The sequence below is a fragment of the Alligator sinensis genome, unplaced genomic scaffold, assembly GCF_000455745.1.
Source record: "Alligator sinensis unplaced genomic scaffold, ASM45574v1 scaffold46_1, whole genome shotgun sequence".
In the NCBI taxonomy this organism is placed as follows: domain Eukaryota; kingdom Metazoa; phylum Chordata; order Crocodylia; family Alligatoridae; genus Alligator; species Alligator sinensis.
The window spans coordinates 29663-49799 of record NW_005841907.1 but is presented as its reverse complement, the minus strand read 5'-3'; the positions used below and the strand labels follow the sequence as shown (position 1 = coordinate 49799).

General features: G+C 42.6%; 1 protein-coding gene across 2 annotated transcripts in view; it reads right to left on the bottom strand.

Moving 5' to 3' along the window:
* Positions 1-18679, bottom strand: part of BIVM (basic, immunoglobulin-like variable motif containing) — a 22434-nt gene extending 3755 nt beyond the window's left edge. Inside the window, exons 1-8 of one of the 2 annotated variants that reach the window (XM_006018600.1) lie at positions 18094-18679; positions 13353-13479; positions 12369-12464; positions 12173-12277; positions 9739-9833; positions 8372-8504; positions 4516-4587; positions 3460-3543 (exon numbers count right to left, since the gene is read on the bottom strand). In XM_006018600.1, the coding sequence (XP_006018662.1) occupies positions 3460-3543; positions 4516-4587; positions 8372-8504; positions 9739-9833; positions 12173-12277; positions 12369-12464; positions 13353-13479; positions 18094-18574 (1193 nt within the window). In that variant the 5' untranslated portion in view covers positions 18575-18679. The remainder of the gene's footprint in view (positions 1-3459; positions 3544-4515; positions 4588-8371; positions 8505-9738; positions 9834-12172; positions 12278-12368; positions 12465-13352; positions 13480-18093) is intronic. The other variant, XM_006018601.1, reaches the window with a different exon arrangement.
* Positions 18680-20137: the final 1458 nt, after the last annotated feature.

Sequence of the window (20137 nt, the reverse complement as noted above, 5' to 3'; positions counted from 1 at the left end):
CAGCAGCCATTGGGGGGTTTGGGAGTGTGGGGGTGGGTGGGGCAGTCATCAGGGGGCTGCAGCAGCTGGCGAGGGATGGGGTGGGGCATGTGGGCCTTGTGGGCGGGGAGGGATAGCCCCTGCGGGGGCCATTTAGCCCCTGTTGGGGAGCCATAACTCCCATGTGGCCATAGCCACCCAACAGCCAGTGCTTTAACACTGCAGGTATATCAATAAAACATTGTCCAACTGATCGCTGTCTCTCTCTATAGCGGGCTTTTTTTTTTTTTTTTTAAATTGTGGAGGAACATGGATTTGGGGGTCTTTTACAGAGTGACTTTGGGTTTGTTTTTTTTTAAATCAGGGTTTTTTCAGTTTTCCGATAGGGAACACCAGAATTTGTGCTAGGGAGGCCAGTGGCAGGGCCCTGCCTGCTGCGAGCTGGCACCTTGGACCCAGCTGGCTGTGGCTGACCTCCTGGCCAAATGGGGCCAGGACATGCTTTGACAGTTCAAAGCAGGCCACCATACCCGGAACATCTTCTGGGCGATACCTGCCCAAGTGGCCAGGCAGGGGGCACACATGGCAGTAGTGCTGCACAGAGGCCAACCCTGCAGCGACAACCCACTGGCAGCTGGCCCAGAAGTGCAGATGCCTCATCCCAGTCTGGCAGGTGGCAGCAGGTCATAGCCAGGCAGCAGCCCCCACTGCCAGACTGCTGCAGTGGGTAGAGAGTGCAGGGAACTCTCAGGGCTGCTTCAGCAGTCCAGCGGGCACAAGGGGTAGTATCCTCAGGTACCAATTTACTGGGCCCCAGAAACTCCTGAGAGCGAGTAGCCCCGAGCTATTTGCCAGGGCAGCTTTTTGTACTGCTGGGGCCAGGACAGGGCAGCTATTTAGATTGCTGGGGACAGCACAGGTGCTGCCCCGGGGCTCTAGCTCCCCCTGGCTGCAGATCCGGGAGGAGCCAGACAGGGTTATTTTGCCCCAAGTGGCACAATTTGCTCCTCAACGAAGTGCATGTCCAAGCACATGTGCTGGGGCAAAAAGCCCCGGCTCAAATTTGCACCACCTCTAGTTGAGCTGATGCAAACACGGCCGTAAAGTCTCCCACTTGGGAGCTGAACCAGAAGGTAGCTCCGTGAGACAGACCCCAAAAGGCCAGGATCTCAGTCTAAAAAAGACAGGACTTCAAGTACCCCCTGAAGCCAGCCCAAGCATGGCTTCCAGAGTAGGTGGGAGACACCAGACAAGGTCAGTCTGACCCTCTCCCATTTAAAAAGGACAAAATACCCACCACCTCCCAGGAACTGACCAAAGGAGCTCTGAGATGGGAATGCCACAGATCGCCAGGAAAGACAGAGGCCAAAAAAGAGCAAAAGTCGGGGGCCAGAATCTTGCCCATCAAAAAGCCATGCCAAGGCTGGCTTCGAGGGGTCCTACAAGAGAGGGAGACCAGGAAAGGCTTCTTATGGAGAAGCTGATTCTTCTTCAGTTTAAAAGTATTACATCTGTGACAATCCCATAAACAAGCAGGAGCAGGGAAAAATTAAGGGAAAACTTTTTGTTGAAAGACATGTTCTAAACAAGGATGTAGATTTTCAGGATTTCTGGTCTTTTAAATTAATGCTGTTCTTCCCTTCAGAAACTAAGTCCTGTAGGTCCAGTGTCAAGTAAAGCTGAGCAAATTGTTCAATACATTCCAGATTGTACATCTACAGGCTTCATATTTTTAAACACAAATTAAATCCGTTAAAAGTTCCATACAAAACTTGAGTCTTCAATAGTGTCCTTATTTGCCTATTTTATCTTACAATCACACACACACAAACCTCATTCATTAGAAACTCAGGGGACCAAAAAAGAATGACTTCAAAATAAATGGGTACAAAATAAATGTACCCATAGTAGGTTGTATGTATATATGCAAATTACTGTAGTATTTACAGACTTAGTTGTGCAGGTGGCCATGCTAGTGTTAAATAGAACATTAACAGAAAAACCCAGTTGTATAATCACTGTTTTAGTTTAATCTTTTTGTAAGCTACTCTAAATTTCAGCATACACGTTCTTGAAAAATACTTCTATGTAAGAGCTATACTTCTTTGAGCTATGTAAGATATTAGCTCAAAGACAAAAAGCCTTGTTATTTAGAATGTGGTTTATGGGGCTGGGCCCCAGCAAAGTCAGTGTTTCAAGCCATGATGTCCCCAGAGCCCAGTACTGGTCAGTATGCATGTGTACTCTAGATACCGCCCCCCACCTCCAAGGTTCCACATGCTAAGTAGCCCACCACTTGTGACTGTGTTCACAAGTCCTGGGTCCCTACAAAAATGTATATGCAGACAAGGCATGTGGCTACCTGGTCCAGCTCTACCCTACGGAGGGCAGGGCCACACTGGTCACGTGCAATGGGCCAAGAGAGGAAGCAACAGAGCCTCTCATCTACATAAATGTTTGGTGATGTTTGTTGGACAGGCTGACAAAGAAATAGAAATAACTGGAAATGTGGAAAAAAGGAACTGCTCAGCTGCAGAAATGAAGAGGAAGTTGAAATGTAGTTGATGTATTGGTTCAGTGAGTGAAAGAATTGGCAGTGAGTGGGACAGAACACAATGGGCACTATGTCTTATTCAAGCGGGCTGCACTAACCTACCTTTATGGTGGGTTCTCACTGGCATATTTAAGAAGTACAGACCTTGTCCTTGTGCTGGGTGCTCTTTATAGTTGGTTCTCATAACTTGAGCATAAGCTGCTTCTGGCAGCAGTTTAATGATAGATAAAGTATTTAATGAGATTTTCCTGTTCCAGAAACTATAAAAGGACTTCAAATTTCAAAACAATGAGGTTTTTCTGTTCCAAGGGACCAGAAAAGTACTATGAATTTCAAAGTACCCATATTTTGAATTGCCTGTATCCTAAAGCATACAAAAAGCTATCCTTTCAGTTGGGGAACAAAAATAGTTTCAAAATATCCAAGACTTCGAAATATCAGGTAGCAAACTAACAAGGTTTTATTGTGTGCATGCACACACCATTTCTCAAAATGTGGCCCTGTGAGTATATATGGAATTTATTCACTCTCTTTAATCAAAACTTGTGACAAGTTACAGAGTTGATCACAGAATTACTAATACAGATGTAATACTATACAAACTCATATCTATCACTAAAATTCCAATTTTTCCAAAGATTTTGAGAACTCTGAATCAGAAAATAATCATTCTGTTGCCCCTGCCACACTGAAAAGGAACAAGAACTCTTAAAACATCCAGTTTCTTCTAAGTCAGAATTATCCAATTTTTGAGTGGCTGGAGGCTGCATGACTCCTGGGCCACAGACCTGGGCCCCCTATTGCACTGTACAGTCCACTGCTGTGCCCCACCACATGCCAGGCTGCACTGATGCACTGCAGGGCACCCTGCACACCAGGAGCCTCAGACTCCCTCGGCCCTGTAGGCCACCCAGCCCCCAACTTACTTTTTACAGTGAATGGTAGGGTGTTTTCTACTTGGTTCTCCAATTAAGATCCAATATTCCACTTCTTGCTGTGAAAGATGACCTCTGTTGGGCAGAAGATGTAATCCTAGTAAGACTCGCATGCATTGCAAAGAAAAAGAATATATTAACAATGCTACCGATTTTTAGGATATTCTAAATTTAAAACTATAGTTTATCTCTACCACATGAATGGCTGACTACTGAACTATTAAATATTGCACTAGCATTAAAAGCAAGCTAAGAGAGATTACCCAAGTCACTTTTTAGCACCATAACAGAAACAAATATGGGGGTTGATTTCTGGTTCAGTCTCTTGCTGAAGTGGTCAACGGGGGTTGGAAATGCTATGAAAATGATTACCCTTTTCCTCAGAAAAAAGGGGCGCCTTTCCCTCTGACTTTCCTTTCACTAAAAGTTGGATCTGACTGGCTCAAAAAGGTGTTTGTAACGTGACCATAATATAGGGGATGGTGTGCAATGAAGAGGTAAGATTCCAGAAACCAGAAAAAAAAACTTTCTTCCCCAACATTGTCTTCTAAGTGACCTCAAACTACGTATTTTCCTGCTTGTAAGGCACACATTCTGGCAGAAAGTTTTTACTTTCCAATGACTGTTCAGCTGCCTATATTAAACAAACTGGCGGCTTCAGTGAGTCTCTACTAGTCATATTTTTATATATGTAAACACAAATAAAATGTATAATCGGACTAACATCAAATAAAAAAATTGTCAGCAGCCTTCACAAAAAAACCAAAGTCTACACTACCTTTTCAGAATCATTCTATCTGTGGCAAAGCTCCAGCAGACTGGTGGAATAGGGAAGCTTGTCCCATCACCTGCCTGTGCAGTATGCATTTTAAAGAGAAGATAAAGTACCTCAGTTTCCAAAATTACTACCCAAAGAACAGGTATTTGATGACATTTATGTGTCACAACTATTAACGTATTTACTGACAAAATATCCCTCTAAAGTAGGGAAGTTGTTTTCAACGTACAGGTTGGGAACTAAGGCACAGGGTAGATTAAGTGACTTACCTAACATCACACAGGAAGTCTGTGGTTGAGCTTGGAACTGAACCCAGGTCTCCCGAGTCCAAGTCCAGCAACCTAAGATCACACAGGAAGTCTGTGGTTTACCTGGAAACTGAACCCAGGTCACCCAAACCCAGTCTAGCAGTTCTTACACTAGTGATGGGATTTTTATTAAAAAATTCTACCTCACAACTATAAGGCAAGAATAACTGGACATGAATTGTGGCAGACTACCAAGAACAGTCCTATTAAATAATTAGTTGTTCAGTTTCTATGACCTTTACAGATAAGGTCAGTAGAGACCAGAATGGTCACCTAGTCTGACCTCTAGTCTAGCATGGAAGTCAAGGGACTTCCTCAAATTAAACTGTTTTAAGGAAAAAGCTATCAATCTTAATTTAAAAAATGGCAGTGATTGAAAAGTCTACCTCACATCTTGTTATGTTGTGCCAAAAGTTGATTTCCCCTTCCTTTTAAAAATATATGCCTTACTTTTCAATGGGTTTATCTTGCTTCCAACCATTCAGTCATAGTATACTTTAGTCTATTAGACTGAAGACCCAATAATCAACAATTTTTTTTGCCCTTGCAAGGTATGTATAGATAATGAACAGGTCATTCTTTAACCATTTCTTTGATCTAAGTGGATTGGTTGAGCTATCTGAATTTAAATATATAAAGCACTTTCTTCAAACCTTTAAACTTGGGTGGCATTTCTCTAAGTCCTATCCAATTTATCAAGAAAGGCACTGACACCAAAAAGGAGACCATATTCCACTAGAAGTCACACTAACAACAGAAATTAACATATAACCACCCTATGCCACATTCATTTGTTTATATAACCCAGGATTTCAACAGCAATTTTGGTCATATGAGAAAACTCACGTTCAGTCAATTATCAACTATTACCCCCCCGCTCGAGTTCTTTTCAGAGTTCTCAATCCTCCGAGCATGGCATATGTTCTTTGCCCTTAGATGCAGGGCTTTGCATTTTAATACTACCAAATATATGGTTTGCTTGGCAGTTTAAGCAATCTGGACTGCAGCAAGTGGCCTAGCATTCTTTACTTAATACAAAGTTAAGGGGGAAGTGACAGCTGCAAACTACATCAGCAATGATTTTTCTTTCTTCCAGATCATTGATAAAAAAAAAACTTGTTAAATACCACTGAGCCAAGAACCAGCACCCGAAAAACCCAAGAAATAAAAAGCCACCCACCTGATATTGATCTTCAGTTACATTAAGGCCTGCCAACCAGCTTCATCCATTTAACACATACCATGAACTAGTCCCAAATTGAAATACTGCACAATAAGAAGCCAAATCCCTTAGAGCACTGGTTCTCAACTGGGACTCTACAAGTACCTGCCAGGGGTGCTACAGCACCAGCACCACCACAGGATGAAACTGCCCTGCCTGCTTCTGTTTTCAGGAAGTACATACGAGATAAACTGTGCCTGCAGCAGAAAAGCATACCAGCCTATATTAAATTATGTTGGCAGGCATACCCTTTCTGCTTCAGCTACTCCCGGTTCAGCTCAGGCGTGCCTCCTGGAGATGTCCAGAACAGTTCTACCAAGCAGCATCAGCAGCAGTGAGCTCCAAGCTGTGATACCACATGCAGAGCCAAAACAAGAAGGGCTGCAACAGAAACAGTGCACCTGCCTAATTTAATATAAGTAGTGCATGCACCTTTCTACTGCAGCTGCTTCTCAGTTAGAATCCCACGTCACCTGGAAACAGAGGCACATAGGACATTTCCCTCTGCCCCGCAGACATACGTTTCCAGGAGACACCAAAAAGGGCTGTGGCAAAAATATGTGCTCCTGCCACAGCTGCTTCCCGATCCAGCTCTGCAGAAGGCTCAGTGCAGTCCCACCTGGCCGCAGCAGCAGCCACTGCGCTCCAGTACTCCACTGGCCAGCCCTCCTCCCCTCTCCAAGGCCTCATGCATCTTTTTGCCTACCAGGGCCCCTCCCATCCCTACAGCACTGCCCATGTGGAAGTATGCAGACCAGAACCCTGTCCCTGCTGGCCAGATGTCCCCAGTCTATCCCTTATAGCCCCACCACTCAATATTAATAACATATTCACTAATAATAGAATGTTAACATTTATAATATCTATAACAGATATAAAATCATTTCCTTAAATAGGGTGCCACTAAATTCTGAAAAATCTTAGGAGGGGTAGATTGACTCTAAACAGGCTGAGAACCACTAACTTAGAGAAACTGAAACCACATGCCAGACTTGTCCAACTGTGTCTTTTTTGATGTTAGGAGGATAACATAATTAATGCCAAACTAGAAAACAGATCTTGTAATTAGCTGTTTTGGCACTTCCATTATGTTTTCCAGTGTTTTGTTTATCCTTTTTAATAGTAGCACATTAGCTGTTTGAAATTTATGCAGTGTTCTAACAGTTGCTAAAAAGTCTAAATTAACTACACATAAAAGCTCCTCAGGCAGCTCATTTAGAATTCCTAGGCGCAAGTTATTCAAAACTTGCTGAAGTAAAAAAGCCTAGCTTTAGCAGCCATTTATATTCTTGAATTACTATTGGAAAAGACCATCCTGCGATGCAGTTATATTATGCAGCTTCCTCTAAATTACAGAACAAATATATTCAATACACCTTTCTATTATCAATAATTTCTTTAGTAATATTTTTAGTTCTTTTTGTAATGGACTGCTACCATTCTGTGCCTAGTATACCAAAACATTTCTTTATTTTTCTTCACTTCACTGGGAGTATAATTTTTCTTTGTGCCCTTTCACTTTTCTTACCAATCAGAAAATCGGTACTTATTACCAGGGATCCTGGTTTTCTCCGATAAAAAAATCCCCAATTTTTGGATTTAAAAAAAGTAACCCCAAATCCACAATTTTCCCTGATTAAAATGAAATCACTATATGGTTGAGTTGAAAGCTTGAAACACCACTATATGGCGTTTCATTTTAATCAGTCACAGAAAAATGTGGATTTTGGGTTACTTTTTTTTAATCAAAAAAGTTAGGATTTTTTTTTTAAATCAGAGAAAACCAGGATCCCTGTTTATTACTATCAACTCCCCTGTCTTCTGCTTGTTTTAAATCACTGCTCCCCACTAGTCATGCCCACTCCCTCCCCCCCACTTTCTAGATTTAGGGTTTTGGGACATATAGGGTGAATCCCCACGAGTATGAAAGTGCAGTTTGTGGTACCACAAACCTGTCTGTGGTGCTGCAAACTGCACATGTCGCACATGCTCACGTTTGCTGTGTTGCCAATTTACAGTATGGCAGTTTTTTGACACTGGGAGATCCACGGAAAAACATACTCGGCAAAGTGCACATGGCTACAGCACGTGCTGCCTGAAACTGGAGCCTGGCCAGCCAGAGCCATGCTGTGCGTGCCTGGATCACCGCCGCTGCAGCCCTGGGAGGCCCCCCAAAACCCCAGGTAAAGCTGCTGGAGCCAATCCAGGCGCTGGCTCCAGCCTCCCCTACCCCACCATAAACCAGATATGAGCTAAGGCTAGTTGTCCACAGAGAAATGCACATGCCTGCTCGTGGGGATGCATCCATAAAGTGTTTCTACATAGTTCCAAAATATTCTTGCATGTTTCTGTTTAAATTCTCTCAAATGATTTGTCTCAGTACATATTTCTACATGCACTTTGGCTCAAGTGAATACAACTGACATTTACTGGTTTGGGTACTTTTTTGAGTGAACATAAATGCAATCAAGGTATTAACACTTGTTAGCTTACCATTTCCAAAGCACACTGAAATGCAATTTAAGAAAGTGATATTACCTTACAATTAACATTTTGGTAGATGATTCTCAGCAAACATAATTACCAAATTCTTACCTGTATGCTTTACTAGCTTTTACCGGGGTGGCTTCAAATCCAATAGGACAAAAATAATGATTTTGGCAATGATAGATGTAGGCCATCGATTCTTCTTTCAATCCATATGTTAACTTTGCCAAGGCCCCTGAGGCTACAAAGAAAAATCTGATCATCCAAAGTGTTTTTGTTCTTGCATTCAGTGTTAAGCAGATGAGAACTTAACTGCCAGCCTTTTTTAATTTTTACATCACATAAGCAGCAGCATATTGTATGGTAAAAGTCTGCAATATGAACATGTAATTGCTGATTTGTGCCTTTCTGATTCTATCCCATACATCAATGATAACCTAAAACACTAAATGTGTATCTCTAGAAATATGTATCTCAGTGCATAACTGAAATGTGTATCATTTGAATGAGAAGTCAGATACAAATAATTTACCTTACAAATAACAACTGACAGAACTAATCAAAACATCTTTAAAAAAAAAATACCATAAGGTTGATATCCTTATGATCCAGGAAATCATTCAGGACAGAATTGACAGTAAAACTACAGCCATGTCATTTGGTCAGAATTCCTAAGATAAATAAAGTTCAAGCTTTCAACTCAACAATTTGTTTGAGGGTTAGGAAGTTGATAATTACTGAAGTATAAATTCACCAAGTTACTAAATAGGTATGATGCATATACTGAAAGTATTTCAAGCACTAACTATGATAGTGCTAAAGTGATGCAGCTGTGATGGTCCAGAAATTATGCTTGAAGCAAGGATTTCTAAGGGCATCTTTTTACTGAATAGATTAATATTAACCCAATAGCATAGTAGGGTTGGAGTTAGAAAAGCTTTCAAATGTAAGACCTCGTTCATGTAACAAGCACTGAATGATCAATTTCTAGCGAGAAAATTGCTTAATTTGATCTCAAGACTAGAAAAATATTTTAGGGGGGACCAAATATCTAACAAATGCATTCATTTATTATTTTTAAGTTGTAATTTCAGAATTACAACTTTTGCAGAAAGAATACCGAAATGCTGAAATATACCAGAGCAGAACACGGTGTTACAATAAATATACATCTTACGGATTAGATAAAATGGAAAGCCAAAGGTCTCTATGTACCTTTGGAACACTGCTTTTTCATAACCATAACTTGAAGTAAGTTATTTTGGTAAAGAAGAGAAAGAACCTTTAAGACACGCAGGAAAAAGAAAAATGTATGTAGTTCAGACTCATTTGGTAGTATTCCTGTATTGTAGGTTGAGAGTTCACTTATAGAATTAAGTTGTTCTTCTGCACTTCCTGTTCTACTGCATTTTACAGCTCTAAGTCTTCCTTATTTATAGATTGTAAAAATAGTGTTTTTAGGATTGCTTACTTACCCGTTTCTCCAGCTGTCTTGTTTTTCCCATGAGGTTTATATAGAACATAGGAATATCCTTTTATATGGAAGTGATCATTAATTTGTCTAAACCATCTGAAAAAAAAAATATTTTATGGATTTCAATAACTAAATAACTAATCTGCTTCAATATTTACTGTTTCTTATCAATATTTATAGCATACCATCTTCCACCTTTTTCACTCTTGGCAATTTAGATGTAAGCTCTTTGGAACAAGACCAGTTCTTTAGGGCTGCTTACAAACATTAAAAAAAACCAAAACAACACTTTAGCTTAACCCATTCCCATGCCAAGCCCCATGTATGCCCAAAAGAGGCGGTGCCTTAGGTGGACGTGGCTCCTGCAACGTCTGTAAAGATTGGGTGCTTTAGTGGGGCTTTTATCTAAAAGCTGATTCAATCAGCTTTTAGATAAAAGTGCCAAAAAGCCCTGCTGAAGCGCCTGATCTATATAGATGCTGCAGAGCCAGGTCAAAGCAACATGCTGCTTTTTCTAGTAAAGCACATTTTTTTGGTTTCTTTTTTAACATGGCAAGCAGCCTAGGTGTTTATAACGTACCTAGTATAAGGGTCATTGATCTCAGGGATGTTGTGCTATCCTACTACAAATAAACAATAATTCCTCACATTGGAGCATTTTCACCTTTATCTTGCTTATTCTGATCAACAACATAATGAACAAACAACTAAATCTACAATGGGACATGGGCACTGCAGCATTCAATACCATTGCATCTAACTTTGGATGTCTGACCCTTGTAGCAGTATCCACAAACCCAAGACATTTTAGAACAGCAATTCAGAACCCATAGATTAGGAAGCCACCTAAAACAGCAATACAAAATTCTGCAGACAGGATTTGGTCTCAAATCTAAGCCCCTCCTCAGGCTTAAGTATCTTTCTCTGGGCTTCAGGGAAATGCGTTTTGCCTCTGAATGCTAAAGTTCAGTGGCTGAAATTTTTCCAGCAACAGTAGCATACAACTGATACAGCAGCCCAGTAGCAATGGCACTCAACCAAGATGTTGAAGGCCTACATTTAACAAAGCCAACTGTCTCCCAGGACAGGGTCCTGACCACCAAGATTCAGGCTTTCTTTCTTTGCCCAGGTTGGCTCTTACCATCCCCTGTATGCAAAATAGGACGGTTTCAAACAATAGTTAATGATTTGCTGGGCAAAAGAGAGACTCCAAGCATGAACATGACTCTTTAGTCTACAAGTTAGGGCATGTGAGAAAAGCCCTGGGTTCCAATCTCTGTTCCAAGGATAGTCACATCCTTATATTAAACTACTATTGGATAAAATACAGAAATAGTCCTTGGAAAAGGAGCCTATCACCAGGCAGTTATGCTATTCACAGAAGGTAGAAGATGTAGGCAAGTACCCTATATTGGGATGAGTGCTCTAAACATGCCTAAATTTCTGTTGCCTTAAACTGCAAAAACTGAGGTAGCTACAGAGTTAGAAAGTATCTGAGCAATGGTTTTAAAGATTACTATTTTGGAGTAATGTGTCTAGCATGTGGGGAGGTGCCACTTTGGTGCTTGAGTTCTTTTGTGGCCCTACCTCAAAAATTTCATGAATTTGCTATGCGATAACCAGAAAATTGTCATGCAAGATCTCGTTCCATTCCTCAGCAAGTCTGTACATAGACCTATCATAGCATCCAAGACCTTTTTTTACTTTTTTTAGTGAATGGACTTGGCAAATAAAACGAAGGCTGGTGTGCCTCCTTCAAGAAAGGTGAACCTCTGATAATAAAAATGTTTCCCAGCAGGTTACTATTTGCACACATTGGAAAAGTAACAAACTACTTCGTGTCCTTGGAGTGGCAGGACACTGACAGTGACTTCACCAACCTCCTTTACCTGTGGCAAATTAGCTTGTTTAAATTTCTAGGGCACTGTGCCTAGTAGTTATGAGAGTTGTTCATTCAGTTTTAAGAAAAGATTAGATAAACATGTATAGAGGATGATTTAGATAAGAATGATTCTGCCTTGAGTCCAACTTCCAGTCAATGGCTTCCTGAGGCCCCTTCCAGCTCCATTTTTATATAATTCTGCAGGAAATCTTACCTGACTGTGAAGGAAAACAGAACTTTAATCCCCAATGACTAATGCTAGCAATTTGGTACTATACACAAATGTTAGAACAAAAATATCTTTTTTAAAAAGTTATTGAAAAAAAACAAACAAACAAACAAACAAAAAACCAAACTCTGGGTTCTATTGCCAAAACCCCTACAGATTGATCATGAAGAACTCAGAAGCCTCAGCTACCTAAATCATTGCAGGGTTTATAGTCTATCTTATTTACGAGGACATTATTGCCATTTGAGAAGTAAAGTTCTAAATGTTTAGTTTTAGAAAGCTATTTTTCCATGCATCAGTGCTTCAAAAAATATAAAATGTTACCTCATTAAAGTTGTATTTCCAGTAAAGGGACCAAATCGAATCTCCTCAAACGGAGGTTGAAAGCCCAATATATGCAAAGCCTCTTCTTGAGTAATAGGTGGCAGGCTGAAAAAGGAAATGATAATGAATTATGCTTAAAAGTACTGAGATAATCATTTATATTCCTTGATACATAAACAGAATAAAGGTGGCTTACTTTCCAGCTCCCAGTGTGCTGTATAAGAAATTCCAGCAAGATACTAAAGACGAAATTCCACAAGAAGTCTTGTACTGTGGTCGGCTAATACAGTACCTAAGGAGACAGTAAACCTTCTTTATTTAAAGATCTGCATCTGGCTGCACTTTCATTTGAGATCACTTATCCAAGTGTCAAGGGCTGTAAGACATGTTTTTCACTTTAAAAACAGTATCATCCTTGCATGAATTTTTAAAAAACCTGGCATAAGCAAGTCCAGTCTTGCTTTCATTTACATCTGCACCAGGACTACATCCTACCTTACAAAGACTACACATCATCAAGCTATAAGAAAGTCTGGGTAGATATATATTAATGACCTGATAAGGATTTTTTTTGTCCTAGTATAACAAGGCCTTAAGACGGTCAGTCTCTGGATCAATACTTCCAATATTGCTATCCTTACTAAATTGCATTTTTGGTATTTTACCAATAAAGATGATTTCAGGTCAGTTTCTTTATATTAAGCATGTCACAGAACCAGTTAAGGTGTTATTAGTTCAGCGGCTTTATGTCAATTTAACTTCAGGTTCGTAGAAAGTTCACTCACATTTTTATGCAAGTGATAAATTTTACTCAAATGGCCCCCAAAATAGAAAAGAAACATAAAAAGTAAGGATAAATGGTACTGGTATGCAGAAACAAGGCTAGTCAATGTCTGGACACACTAGTGGTTTTATTTAATAGTACCAAATTCACCCACAAAGTTGTTTAAGTAGGAATGTCTTAATATAGAGAAAGTATCTTGATCACAAGGGAAATATCCAACATCCTCATGCAGAAAGTATTTTGGTTAGTTCGTTGCCTTTGATATGTTAAATGCATCTCAATACATTTCCACTCGACATAAAAAGTATACAGTAAGATTTAAAAGAGGAGGACCATCAACATTTACTAACAAACTGGGTACTAGATTAATGCTTTAAAAAAAAATAAAAATACTACCATCTCCTGAGGTCTAGCACTTTCCGCTGCTTTACTTCCTCAAACGTAGAATAGTGAGAACACTCCTTGTTTTGCTTGCTCTTTTTGTCTGAGGATTTTTTTTTGGTTACTTGTTTCTTCATACTGCCTGGAAAAAAAGTGTTAGAAGTAGCCTTAACAAAGACAATACTGTGTGCAGTAATGATGATCGCTGACATAGTCAGAAGTTCATTTAAAGGCGTAATGGCATCTAATCTCCAATCTACACCTCCTGCCATACCACACATGAATGACAGGCACACAATTCTAAGATCTGGAATCAGATCTCAATCACCCCACACTTTTCAGTAAACCTGGGATGGTTTTACCCATGGGAGAATGGTCCCCATTCCATGCACCCCTCTTGGTCACCTTGGAGGGGTGCATGGGGCAGGAGACAGAGGCAATAGAGTTCAGGTCCTCAGTCCTGCAGGAGAAAGGAGGCAGATGCACCTTGAATCTTTGTAGAGGAATGCTCCCAGCCTGGGGGCAATGTCCCTTCCTTGCAAAGACCTGGGGTAATCCAGATCTCTTCAGGGGCTGGAGAGATCCACAGAGGAGTCCCCACAGGGCTGACAGCTTGCCCCTGGCCAGACTATTGAAGCCAATGCTCTCTCTTTTTCCCTCTTAGAGGGCACTGTGAGATATTGTTGGTCCTTACCACCCAAGAGAAGCATACAACAATCAATTAGTGTGCGAGAAGAGAGATGTTCTTGGTTGGGTGACTTAATGTTCTTGCAGAAGAGCCAGAAACCTCTATACACTCTCTTCCAGGAAAAAAAGATGCTGCTTCCTGCCATAGTAAGTTTATGGTCTAGATATGTCCACAGACCTAAGAAAGACAATTTCCCTAATCATTCAAAAACAGATTCCCTAACCATTTAAGACAATTAAAAATATATGCAGTTTCTTCAGGGAAATTTTGACATCCTCAAAGCATAATTGTATTACAAAATTTCATTTTCTTCTTGCCCGTATTCCCACAGGAGCTATTCAGCAGTTTTACCAGGGTAGATACATCAAATTAAAAATGAAGACTAGCAATTTTTCCCCTTTGAAAAATAAATCCATTTAGAGCTAACATACGACTGAAATCTACATTTAAAAGCACCAAGAAAGTAGAATCAATAAAGTATAAATAATAAAAACATGTACATCTCCCTGATGCACAGAAACACAGTCTGGATTATGCAACTCTTGGCGATATTTACAAAGTTGTGGGAGACAGGTGAGGTACCAGAAACTGGAAGAGAGCAAACACAGTGCTCCTCTTGAAAAATGGGGGGAAAAATAGGACCCAGGGAACTATGACCAGTTAGCCTCAGCTCGATACCCAGGAAGTTACTGAAGCATATTATACGCAAGTCTGTTTGCATGCATCTGGAAGAAGAAAGGCTGATCACAAGCAGTCAGTGTGGATTAATCAAGAACAAATCAAGCCAAACAAACTTGATCTTTCTTCAACAAACTGCTTGGCTTTATGAAAGAAAAGCAGTGGATATAGCATATCTGGACTTCAAAAAGGCTTTTGAGCAAGTCCCACATGATCTTCTCAAATGCAAACTGGAGAACTGTGGACTAGGCAAAACTACCATAAAGGTGAATAGATAACTAGCTCAAAAGCCTCAAGCAAAGGGTAATTTATGAAGTTTATAAATGGATCCATACCAGAGTGACAGGAGGTTTCAAGTGGACGCACACAGGGGTCCATCCTGGGTCCAGTGCTGTTCAGAATGTTTATTAATGATTTGGATGATAAAATTGAGAGCTTCTTGAGCAAAATTTCAGATGACATTAAATTGGCAAGGATTGTGAACAGTTAGAGGACAGGAATGCAATTCAGAGTGGTGACCAATTGGAAAGCTGGGCTGAAGTAACAGAATTAAGTGTAATAGTGACAAATGCAAGATGTTCCACCTTGGAAAAAATAATCAAAACACAAAAATGGTTGACACCTGGCTGGAAGGCAAAACTACAGAGGAAGGGTCTAGGAGTCTTGGTGGATCACAGACTCAATACAAATTAATGCAGTTTTGGGCTGAATCACTGGGTGCATCTAGACATGCAATTAGTACATAACAATAAACTCTGTCACAGTTTGTGACAGTCAGCTGCTTCTAGGCACAGCGTCTTTAGGTGTGCCCAGGACCGCAGCTGCTTGAGCCGAGGGAGAGCAGCCCTGAGTTGACAGGTGGGCTGAGGGGTCAGCCCCAGCCTCCAGTAGGCAGCAGAGGGGCAAGCTGGGGCAGGAGCACTCTACAGTGCAGGGTTAGTCAGCAGGCAGCCCCTGCACTGTGGCACCCTCATGCCCTAGCCAGCCTTGGTCACTGTCTACACAAGTGTTTTGGCACATTAAATGACCCTGCCATAAGATAGTACGGTCCAGGACAGATACTATCCTATAGCAGAATTAATTTATTTACTATGCCCCAATATGGGTGTATGTGTAGACAGCGACTCTTTAATGCAGAGCTAATTAGTCAGCTCCGCAATAAAGTACACATGTAGATGCATCGATTAGGTGCAAGACAAGGTAATAGTGCCTCTCTACTCAACACTGGTCAAGCCTCATTAGAAGTAGTGTGCACAGTTCAAGGCTCCACATTTTAGAAAGGACATGGAAAAAGTTAGTGAGGCTCCAGGGGCATGAGACAAAAATTATGATAGAGGCTTGGAAGTCAAATCATACAGGGAGAGTTTGAAGGAAACAAACAAGTTTAGCTTGCAGAAAAGGTGCTAAAAAGAGGGAATGAGGTAGCAGACTTCAACTATGAAAAGGCTGCCATAAGGAGGGAAAACACCTGCTCTCTTGCTGCAGAGTAGGACATGGACCAATGGCTTGAAGTTGCAGCAAAGTAGATTTAGATTTGGTACTAGAAAAAAAAATGTTCTTCACTGTTAGAACAGAGAGGGAATGGAACAGACTGCCTAGGCAAACTGGACTGTCAGTCACTGGCTGGACTGTCAGTCACTGGCTGGACAAGTACTGGTCAGGGATGATTTTGGAATAGCTATTCCTACACCAGGGGTGGGAAAAATGTGGCTCATGAGTCATAAGCCATATCCAGGCTGATAATTGATTCTATCTGGTCTGCAGCACCAGCGGAGGCTGGAGCTGCCACCTGCCCACAGGCCGAACAGAATCAACTGGCAGGCTCGCAGGAGGCAGCTCCAGCTCTGGCCTTTGCTGCTATGGTGGGAGACAGTGGGTAGAAGCAGCCTTACCCACCCACCTGGCACTGAGGGGAAGCCTGGAATATGGAGTCCAACCCTGTGGTGCTGGGTGGGCAGGCAGGGCTGGTTAGCAGAGGCAAGAGCCTTACCCACCTGCCTGGCAGACAGCGGAGAAAACTGAGACCCCCACTGTGGCCCCAACAGCTGGGGTCTGCACAGTAGGCAGGGGGCAGAGAAGCCAAAAGGTGGGAACATCCCTATCCCTTGCAGCCCAACTCTGCAGGGCTGTGAAGACCAGGCCCCGGCTTTGGTGCATGGCTCTCAGCCCTGTTCCTACCTGCCAGCATCAGCCAAGACAGGCAGCGCAAAGAGGGGCAGGGGGAGAAGCAGAGATAAGATGCTACAGCCCCATACAGGTCCACGCTTCCACTCCCACTGCTGCTCTGGCGCCACCCTTGGTCCAGCTGTGGGGAGCTCATGTAGGAATGTGTGCAAGTAAGTACACAAGTGAGTAAGTGTGCAAGAGTGCATGTCCACATGCACAACCCTCATCACGTCACCAAAACTTAAGTGGCTCTCCAGCCCAAGTAATTGCCCACCTTTGGCCTATGCTCTACTAGGGGTATTTCCAGTACTTGTGGGCTTCGCTGGTTAACACACAGGGCCAGAAAGGACTCTTCACCGCCCCTCCCCCTGCTAAACATGTCAGAGTTTTGTTCTGCGCTTTCCTCAGAAACACTAGGTATTGGCTGCAGCAAAGGCTGGGGAATTTAATGAGTGGGTCAAAGCATCTGCTAGGATGTCAACACTGAGATTTCAGTCCAGAGGAGAGTCTTGCTCCTCCACTCTGGGTCATACTAATCCTCATACCCGAGGTCAGGAATAATCAGACTGACACAGACTATGGGGGGTTTTGCTTTCATCTGTTGCAGCAGGGGGGGCCCGCTTCCCAAATCTATCATATTTTAACAGCAGCAAGACATAAGCCATTACTATCCCCCTGCTTTACCTGTGGCAGGTTAGGGTGTTATGTCTTGTGATTGTATCAGGGTTGAAGGTGTAGTTTTACTAGTAACTTATACAATGAATGTTTATAGGATATTTTGGATAAGAATGTCCTGCCTCTGGCACTGGGTTGAACTAGATGACCTCTAAAGATCCCTTACAGCCCTACTTTTCTATGATACTATAAATAAAAAAGATTTTAAACCTTGCATTTTGTTCCCCAAAAGCTTGAAAATCTATACTTCAAGAATAAAATCACTGGTATATAAAGTTTGGATTCCTGGGTTCTGCACAGAAATGCACAGGTGGGTCAAGGAAAATAAAAATCATCTTTCATCTTGAAACCATCTGCAGAGACCTTAATGCCAGCATCTGATCCCCCACACAGAACCCTTCTACAGCATGCAAGTGGCACACAAGCTCATTATACACCTCGCTGCAGGATGTAAATAGCAGAATTGGCTTTGGCCCCTCCGTTCTTTAATTGAATTTCATCCAACAAGCATTTTTTTAAAAAACATTTTGCAGTAATGTAATGTATTACCTTCTTTGTTTTTCAGACCTGGGGTCACTCCATTGAACTCTGATTTATCAATTTCCCAGGCCAGTGGAAGTTTTCCAAGACTACTAGACAAACTTTCCAAATTAGCATCTTCGTTGTAGATTATCTCTGAAGCACCAGTTTGAATCCCGATAAAATCAGGTGTACTATTTCCAACATTTAAGGCAGCGCTATCTGGTAGACAGGCACTAACTGTAGCACTTGGGCTTTTACAAGCAGATGTTACTCGGTTTAAAAAAGCGAAGTCTGAGCAGATGGTATAAAATTTCTCTCGAGTGTGTGTCACAGGACATCCCCATTGATAATGCCCGTCTCCGCTAGGACCCAAGGATGTAGTAGAGGTATCTGAAGTGCAATATGGCTTCACAGCATCATGAAGAGTAATTTCTGGAGATTTTTCCCCAGGTCTGTTTTCATTATTTCCAGGACTATTCTCCCTTTCATCTTCTGCAATGTTAGGCATTGAATGCTACAAAAAAGCTTTATTTGGCTAAGAAGTGTTCAATGTTTTAAAATACAAATGCAGCCTACATCATTGCCTGCAGATTGCAAGCTACAGATGAGGTGCCTGAAAGCAAGAAGAAACAAAGTTAGCACTATATATTTCAGTTAGTAATTACATTTTATACAAACTTTAAGCAAAGGTTCTTAATAGTTACAAATAATTAGAACTGCAATACATTCTGAAATACTTTGAAGTGTATGTTGATGTAGAACTATGTCCTAATACCTACTGTGAAGGAACAGGACTCTTTAGGAGGGGGAAAGAAAGGTGCAGCTCAACTGTGGGAGTGAAGAGGAAGTAAAAATGTATGAAATGGAGTGGCTCACCATAACTTTAAAGAGACAGCACTGAGGGGGACTGCACTTAATAAGCACTACCACATGTCTGATTCAAATGGGCTGCACTAACCTATCCTTGTGGTATGCCTTTTGGCTAGGGGCAAGCAAAACTAGAGGGCATCTGAACTCCAAAGCCTCCAGGTCTGGAGCTTGCATGTAGGATGCCTGCTATGGCTTTGGGAGTATCTGAAGCCTCAGACGGATGAGTCTGGGACAGGGGCAGGAAAAATACAGCCCCCTATCTGGCCCACAGGGCCCCTAAAATTTAGAAAATTAATATTTATCTGCCGCTGCCTGCCTGTCAAGCATGACAGGAGGCAATGGCAGTAGGACCCAGGGGGAGCTGGTAGCAGGACTAAGCAGCCGCAGCAGCAAGTCTGGTCTGGCCCCCCTCCCCCACCTATGAGTCTGGGACAGGGGCAGGAAAAATACAGCCCCCTATCTGGCCCACAGGGCCCCTAAAATTTAGAAAATTAATATTTATCTGCCGCTGCCTGCCTGTCAAGCATGACAGGAGGCAATGGCAGTAGGACCCAGGGGGAGCTGGTAGCAGGACTAAGCAGCCGCAGCAGCAAGTCTGGTCTGGCCCCCCTCCCCCACCTCCAGCCAGAAGCCCATGCCTAGCAGAGGCTTCTGACCTGGGACCCTAGGTCTGTTCCTGCCTCCCTGCACCAGAGAAAAATTCAGATAAGGAAGGGGGGGGGGGGGGGGGGGGAGACCATGGTTGATTGTCCCAGTCTGCAGGACTGGACTGGGCCAGCTGCTGCAGTCCTGGCTCTGCAGCCAGGAACCACATGGTACTGGAGTGGCCAGCAAGCAGGGAGAGAGCATGGAAATGGCTGCAGAAGGCAGGGAGAAGGGGCAGCGAGCTGGCCCATGGAGGATAGCAACAGCTGGTCGGTAGCACGGGGCCCACACCAGTCCACCGGGGCCAGCGCTGGTGGGGTCCAGTGCAGGGTGACAGAAGTGCGGAGCCAGGCCGGCACGGCTCTATGGCACTGGGCTGGCTCCACCCTCTTCCTGCTGGCACAGCCCTGCCCAGCTCCATAGAGCCCCTGCCAGCCCATGCCCCACCTGACACTGGCCACAGCACAGTGGCGTGGGCCCCGCACTCCTGTCCAGCTGTCTCTGCGCTCTACATACCTGCTCGCAGCCACTCCCCCGCCACCTGCCGCCGGCCCTA